The following is an 8,159-nucleotide window of genomic DNA, read 5'->3' on the forward strand; positions in this document are numbered from 1 at the left end:
GAAAGAAAGGTAAGGAGCCCTGAGACAAAACAGAGACGATTAAAAACAGGTTAAATTAAGTTAAAAGAGCTAGTGGGACAAGCCTAAGCTAAGGCTGGGCATTTGTAATTAATAAGTCTCCCTGTTTTCATTTGGAAGCTGGTGGGTGGCCCAAAGAAAATGCTAACTACATCCTAGCATCCTCCCACTCTCCCCCAACCCTGTTTCCTCTTTGATGCCCCCCCAGAATCCCCTTACCTGCTGGTACCAGTGTTTGACCAACCGTAGGAAGCTCTTCAGCTTAGTTGGACGATGCTTCATGAAGTTTCTCTGCAGCTCGCTGAAGGATGGAGAGAAATTTCCAGGGTACCCATTAGCCTTGATCAGGTTCACATAGACCTCAGGGGGTACCTGAACATTAGGACAGGAAGGTCCTGAGGGAGTGAAAACAAAGACTGAGTGAAGATTCTGGAAGCCCTGGGGGAACCAAGTAGGTATTTGGGGAGGGGCAGGTCACTCTGGGGTTATGTCTCCAGGGAGACTTGAGACCTTGAGGGATGGTCTTTTTTGGTTTTGTTTTGTTTTTTAGAGACAGGGTTTCTCTGTGTAGCTTTGCGCCTTTCCTGGAACTCACTTGGTAGCCCAAGCTGGCCTCGAACTCACAAAGATCTGCCTGCCTCTGCCTCCCGAGTGTTGCGGTTTAAAGGCGTGTGCCACCACCACTACCACTACCACCACCACCACCACCAAGCTTTTCTGGTGAGGTTCTTTAAAAACTTCATCTTTTAAATTTTACTTTGGTGTCAGAGTCTCACTAGGTACCCATGGCTGCTTGTTATACAGACTGGCCTTGAACTCTTAGAGGTCCAACTGATACTCTTTCCTGAGTGCTGGGATTGAAGACATCCTCCAGCACATCTCATCTGGTGAGATTCTTATTCCAGAGTGCCAGCTTTGGGCTCTCCATGTTTCAGGTGCTCCTGGACGTCCCCAACACTTCCAACTTTCTTTAATGTCCATTTTATCAATAGATCTCTTTCTGGTGATGGACTGAAATCTGTTGATATTCATAGGGGAGAACTAGGCCCATGCCCTGAATGACTTTCTTCCTGAGGCTGGATCCTATCTCTTTCTTTCTTCCTTCCTTCCTTCCTCCCTCCTTTCCTTTCCTTTCCTTTCCTTTCCTTTCCTTTCCTTTCCTTTCCTTTCCTTTCCTTTCCTTTCCTTCCCTTCCCTTCCCTTCCCTTCCCTTCCCTTTCTCTCTCTCTCTCTCTCTCCCCCTCCCTTCTTTCCTTTCCTTTTCTCTCTCTCTCTCTCTCTCTCTCTCTCTCTCTCTCTCTCTCTCTCTCTCTCTGTCTGTCTCTGAGACAGGGTTTCTCTGTGTAGCTTTGGAGCCTGTCCTGGAACTTTCTCTGTAGACTGTGGGAGCCTGTTTTCAGGTTCCTTGGTGGCTTTACCCAGCAGGTCTGCATAGAGGATGATTAGGACCACAGGCCTGAGTGCAGGTGTCTGAATGGTCTGCCCTTGGCTGTGCTGGGGGAGGAGGTCTTTTGCTCCACCCCTTGGCGTCTCTATAAATACCTTGATGCAGAGACAGTCAGGGCCTGTTGGAAAAGGTTCCAGGCCCTCTCGAGGCTATCCTTTATTTTCTATCTGTTTATCTCTGCACTATAAATCCTTCTATCTAATATTTCCTGCTGCTCACACTCAAAACTCTGGGGAGCTGTGGGGTTGGTGGGTAAATGCCCCACAGTAGACCAGGCTGGCCTTGAACTCACAGAGATCTGCCTCCTTCTGCCTCCTTAGTCCTGGGATTAAAGGCATGCGCCACCACCACCCGGTCTGGATCCTATTTCTAACACTCATGGAATAATGCTGCACAGATTGTAGTCAGTGGGAGTTGGCATACGATACAATACTCATTGTGGTTTGGATCTTCAGATACATATATTCATGTGTACCTGCATGAGTTTGTATATGCACAACATGCATGGGTGCCCAAGGAAGTCAGAAGAGGATGCTGGGTCCTATGGAGCCGGAGGTACAGGTGGCCATGAGCTGCCATGTGGCCATAAACTAGGTCCTCGGCAAGAATAATTTCCCTTAACCACTGAGCCGTCTCTCCAGGCCTGGTTTGGATATTAAGTGTCCCCTGAAGACCCATGTGCTAAAGGTCTAGTTGTCAATCTGAGGTGAACCTTTAAGGGGTGGAGGCTAAGTAGAAGGAAGTCAGGCCATTGGGGCTGCCTTTGAAGGGACTATAGAGACACTGTTCTTACAGACAGCTCCCTCCCTCCACTCCTTCCTGGAAGATGAGCAAGTCTCTTCCTCCATTACATTACTCTATGCTATCTTGGCACGTAGGCTGGAGACAACAAAAAGAACCGCACGGTTAGTTACTGAAACCTCTGACACTGTGAGCCCAACCAAGGCTTTCCTCCTTGTAAGTCCCTTATCTTGGGTGTTTTGCCACAGTGTTATGAAGCTAACTGACATCATCTCACCAGACTTAGAGTAAACCCTGGTGGAGAGCCAACACTTAGGATTCTCTGCCTGAGGACAGACAGCAGGTGCAGGTGACTTAACCCTCCCGAGTCCGGGGCTGTCCTCAGCTAACGATAATCACTGCAGGGCCAGGGATAGCGGGCGAGGTGGAGGAGGTCCCTATAATAATCATCTGAGCTCTGCAGAGGCAGGAAGCCAGTTCCTCGGGGCTGAGGGAGGCATTTAGCACCTTCCCCTTTCTGTTTTTAAGTCTCTTAATGAAGTACTGTCCCTAGTCCCGTCTCCACCACAGGTCTGCTTCTGGGAATGCAGTGGGTGTCCAGACACGGCAAGTGTCTTGTAGGAAGGACTCAGTTCCTAATCTGAGTCCTTCCCCTGGTTGGGTGTTAGCACTTTCAGAGGATTCTTCCCACAGTAAGTCCCTCCCTGAACACAATTTGGTCCTTACCCAGCGAACCCCATTCTTTCCCACCATTTGTCATGTGTTCATAGTCTGCCTCTGTGGTAAGTTTCTGTTTCCCAGGTCTGAGCGTGTTAGTCTTGAGCACAACTGTGGCAGCTCAGCCCCAGCCCAGGATGTGGGTAGCGTGGAGGAATGCACGTGGCCACCAGAGGCAAGGGGTCACAGTCTCCTGGGGTGGGTAGGCCGGACATGTACGACTTCTGTTCCCCTTACCCAGGGCTCTGTAGGCAGGCACAATGGTGACAGTGATGGGCTCCCAGGTCTCCCTTGTTCTGATGGTGAAGATGAGACCACTTGGGACACCTTCAGTCACTCCCAGGTTTTGGAGCCCCAGGTCCTGCAGGTCTTGGCAATAGTACATCCTTTTCTGTATGATTCTCAGCAAAGCTTGGTGATGCTTGGCCTCTTCTTGAAAGCTGTGGAAACAGCTCAGGAACACCACCAGCTCCACGTCCGTGGTACTCCGAAGCACTGTGCCATTTCCGAAGCAGCCCACCTGTGGAAGATAGGACGTTGTCACCCCAAGGCCCTCTGCCATGTGCTCAGAGCCTTGGGGCTCTGCCCTCCAGTATATCCCTCTAATATATAGTCCTTTCACCAGGGCTAGGTGAGAAGTGCCACCATCTCACATCACAGGCACAGAGAGATGGGGGTGAATTTTGCACTCAGGATCTCTGGCAGCTGGACTCCAGCACCCCAGGCCTCCTTATGGTTTCTTTCTGACATAGGGTCTCCCTAATCAGCCTAGAGCTTGCTGTGTAGCTCAGGCTGTCTTTGAACTCATGAACCTCCTGACTGATTGAGCCTCCCAAGCAATGGGGTTACTGGTGTGCTCCACCATAGCAGCCCCTGCTTATCCACTACACTGTACACCTTTGGAGACTCAGTCTTGTCCGACCCAGAGAAAGGCCCACTCCAAGGGAATAATGAGTGAGTATCCCTAATCTGAAAACTCCAAAATTTTCAGAACCCAAGAGTATTTTAATTTCGGACATGCCACAAGTAGAAAATTCCATACCTGACCTCATGTGACCCAAAATATTATACAAAAGTGCCTTTGGGCTGTGTGAAAACACATGGACATATGAGTAGATCTGGGTCCTATCCTAAGATATCTCATTATGTTTATGTAAATAAGTCAAAGCACAGTGTGTGTGTGGATTTCTAAACCTAAAACACTTCTGAGCGTTAAATATCTAATAAAGGGCTCCCAGCCTGTAGAAATATCTATTGCATGGGCTGTGAAACAGATAGTTGGCCTCATTAGTCTGTGCTCCCTCTCCCTCCCTCCCTCCCTCCCTCCCTCCCTGAAACTGTATTTGGATGGATCAAGGAACCTCCATGACGGTAGACAAGCATTTTGGTACTGGATGCCTAACCCTGACCTTTGAATTGTATCCCTGGTTTATCTGCTATGTGATCATTAGGCAGCCAAAGTCCATCACAAGTAAAATGAAAATGATGATGAAATGTGAGCCATTAGAATCCAGGCAAGGTCAATTAAAATACTGTATGCCAAGGGCGGGGTGTGGGGCCCCTGGTCCTGGATGTCAGCGGTGTGTGTCTCTTTGTTTTCCTCTAGTTGATTCTTCTGCTTAGACATAGTCTTCCTGTCTCTTAATGGCAGGAGACTGAACTGTTTAATTTTTTTTAAATTATTTGTGTGTGTGTGTGTGTGTGTGTGTGTGTGTGTGTGTGTGTGTCACGGCACACATGGAGGTCACAGGACAACTAATGGGGAACCAAGTGGGTTCCTGGGATTACACCCAGGTTGTCAGTCTTGGTAGTAGGCACCTTTCCATGCTGATCCATCCTGCTGGCCAAAGAACCAGATGATTCTGGAGAGAGAGCCGAAGTTGACTCTCCAGGCTCTGCCTCCCTGGCATACAATCGCTCTGGCCCCCCTCTTTCTCACCCCACATTGGTGCACATGGGGCTGCCAGGGGAGGGTCAGTCTCCAGGTGGCTACCTTTCCTGGTCAGTGTAGTCACTGCAGAAATTAAAATTCTGCCATGGCAGACTGAGTGGCCCCTGTGTCTGGCACCACCAAAGACTATTTAATATAATTCTCCATTCTCATCACCGTGGAGATGGGCTGTGACCCATCTTCCCAGCAGGGAAGACAGAGGGAGTGGAGCATAATCTGCTTGCAAGGTCTCCCGGCCAGACAGGGAGCCAGATGGAAAGTCAGAAGACATGGCTGGCCGGCCCGGGCGCCTCTTCCTCCTCTATATCCTGGGATGCTGTCCACGAACCACACTCTGCTCCCAAGGAGCAGGCACCTACCATCTTTATTCTTCATTTTTACTCTGATCCCACCAGTCTTCAGACTCAGTATTCCTACCCTAAGAGAAAGGACTGGAGATCGGTGCTGGATGTGGGCACAGGGCAATCAATTCCCCTGCAGGTCCTGTCTACACTGCCCACTCCCTTCCTGATCCCTCTCAGGTCCTGTCTACACTGCCCACTCCCTTCCCTGAGCAGCTTAGAACAGACTTCATGGTTTGCTGCTGTTGAAACCTACTCTCGCCTGGTTGGTTAGATGAGCATTCATTCATGTGGACAGCTCAGGGCCCACCCCTACCCCTGCCCCGGAAACTCCAAAGGTGCAAGGAATGAAGGCTTCAGTCTAGGGTGCATTCTGGGTGTCTTGCTCTTTGGGTGTGGCTATCATTTAGTGGATTAAGGGAAGAAGAACTGAGGCTTAGCAGTTAGTGTCTGTCACCGTCAAAACTCATTCTGTTTGCTGACTCTTCCTTTTCCTAGGTACTTTTAATTCTACCCACTGCTTTCTTAGGTATGTCAGGGAGGTCATAGAGGTCTAGAGGATGGCCTTGCCCAAGAGAGAAGTCCCACGGACCAGAAAGAAGCCCTAGGTAAGGGTTGGGGATTTAGCTCAGTGGTAGAGCAGTTGCCTAGCAAGCACAAGGCCCTGGGTTTGATCCTTAGCTCAAAAAAAGCCCTAGGTAAGCGTCACAATGAAAGCTTTGTGTCTAAGAGTTTACCCTGAGATAGCCTTTAGGCTGCACTGTCTCTGTGGCGGGTGGTGAGAGATGATGTTCATGATGCTACAACCATGGTTGGGCAGTCCAAGGGTCCTAGGACTGGCACTTCTAAATCATGTGACCTGGGGCCTTGGAGACAGGATTGGTGCAAGGAAGGCACAGGAGCTCAAGGCGACTAAATCCTTCCCAAGAGCAAAAGCCTTAGGCTGGGAGTCCAGAGTCCTAATTCTAGCCCAGAAGTTGCCACCAATTTGGCGTGTGACATTAGGCCATGTCACCTTCTCTGTGTGCCAGTCTCCTTCATGTTTAAATGAACTATGGGCTGAGGCTAATTCTCTAAAGTTGTGTGTGTGCCTGCCTGTGTGTGGAGGCCAGAGGTCAACCTTGGGGGTCATTCCTTAGGCTGTCCACCTTGGTTTTTGACACAGGGTCTCTTACTGTGACCTGGGGCTTGATGACTCCGCTAGGCTGGTGTGGGAGTCCTGGTGATTCTCCTGTCTCTGCCTCCCTAGGGCTGGAATGCTAAGTGTGTGCAACCATACTCAGTTCTTTACAGGGGTGCTGGAGATCAAATTCAGGTCTTACAGTTGCCCTACCCCTTCCCGAGTCTGCTGAACTCTGCCTGTCCTGAGCTCTGATCCTAGCTAGCCTCAGGGTGGATGAGGTAGCTGGAGGAAGGATTTAAGGGGAAAAGGTCTTAGAACCTTGGGTCACAGCTTGAGTATTCAAATTCACATCCCAGCTCCAACACCAGCTATGCAGTTTTGAGTAAGCCACACTGCTCCTCTCAGGCTCCATTCTAAGAATCTTTCTGTTATCAGAAAATTGAAACATGGACAAGTAGGGGGAAGATACAAAGAACAACCAGGCACCCAGCACAGCAGAACCTGTCACGTCTGTGTCTGTCTGTCTTTTGTAGGCCCAGAGTCTCGTACACACTGAACGTTTATTCCCCTTAACAAGCAGTAAGGAGCTTTGTCCAGAAACAGCATAGCATGTGAGTCCCCCAAAAAGAGAGCCCCCAACCCCAGTAGGTGCTATTAGACTTGGCAAAACAGCTGTTTTCTTACCCAAATGCACACAATTTTAAACATTTACCAATCGTGCCTACACACACACACACACACACACACACACACACACACACACACACACATTTTCTTATCTGAATCTTGTAACCTAGGCTGCTTCCCAACCCATGGTTCTCTTGCTTCCACCTCCCAAGTGTTGGGATCGCAGGAGTGGGCCCCCATGTCAGACTCCCCAAACTGCATTTTACTGTATTTTATTTGTCAGGATCCAACGAGAGGCCTCGCATTACACCTCTGTTCGGCTGTAAAGTGGGGAAAGAATTGTATCTACCTCACAGAATGTAGCCGCCATGATGGAACATTAAAGGCTAGGCTACCACACTCCCCAAAGGTGGTCTATTAGCGTTTTACTGGTTCATTCTGCTGAAGGCAGTGGGCTGTAGACAGCTAGCTGGGGTGTCCCGAGATGTCAGAAGTGTGAACTAGGGTCTGTGAGTTAAGGGGACCCCTGGCAGCTGGGTTTTGCTTATCCTGCTTAGGAATGGAGAGGTCCAGTCTTACCTTGACCACCTTCAGCACCCGCACATCCCGGGGCAGCCCGCGTTCTCCCTGGAAATTCTCCTGCCTCAGGAACTGTTCCACTGTCCTCACAGTGTCCAGGACCTCCTCTTTCCATTCTCTGGTTGGCTGCAGCCACTGAGCCACAAAGGAGTCCAGCTTGGAGGCTGGGAAGCTGTACAGCTCCTGGGCCAGGGCCATGTCCGTGCTGATGGCCCACTGCTGCAGGGTTATATAGCCAAGCACCCACCCAACTTCCCGAACACACCTCCTTTTTTTTTAAGGTGGTTCTTTTCCAGCTGACCTCTAACACCCTGTGGTGGAAAGGATGGGAAAAGAGAGGAATGTGGGAGTGACAGGCTCGCTGGGGGGCCTCTTCTTGGAGATGTATTGTCATGGGAGATGTGCTGGGGGATGAGAGGCTGGGACCTCCTTAACAAGCAGGTCGGGGCCGCCTTAACAAGGCTGGCATCCTGCCAACCTTTGTGCCTAGGTTTCGATTCTCTACACACGGAGTTTCCCTTTTGTGATGTGTGTAAACTGAAATTGGCTCAAGTTTGACCTTCTGGGGACACCTTGTCTCGATGACTCAGGCCAGTTGCCCCCACTCATCATATG

General features: G+C 49.9%; 1 protein-coding gene across 2 annotated transcripts in view; it reads right to left on the reverse strand.

Annotated features, from left to right (window-relative positions):
* The window catches only part of Oasl (2'-5'-oligoadenylate synthetase like), a 19,897-nt gene extending 12,155 nt beyond the window's left edge, over positions 1 to 7,742 (reverse strand). For both annotated transcript variants that reach the window (XM_036172473.1, XM_036172472.1), the window contains exons 1-3: positions 7,545 to 7,742; positions 3,161 to 3,443; positions 238 to 413 (exon numbers count right to left, since the gene is read on the reverse strand). In XM_036172473.1, the coding sequence (XP_036028366.1) occupies positions 238 to 413; positions 3,161 to 3,443; positions 7,545 to 7,742 (657 nt within the window). The remainder of the gene's footprint in view (positions 1 to 237; positions 414 to 3,160; positions 3,444 to 7,544) is intronic.
* Between the last annotated feature and the right edge of the window lie 417 nt (positions 7,743 to 8,159).

This window comes from Onychomys torridus, chromosome 22 (genome assembly GCF_903995425.1).
Source record: "Onychomys torridus chromosome 22, mOncTor1.1, whole genome shotgun sequence".
Lineage (NCBI taxonomy): Eukaryota > Metazoa > Chordata > Mammalia > Rodentia > Cricetidae > Onychomys > Onychomys torridus.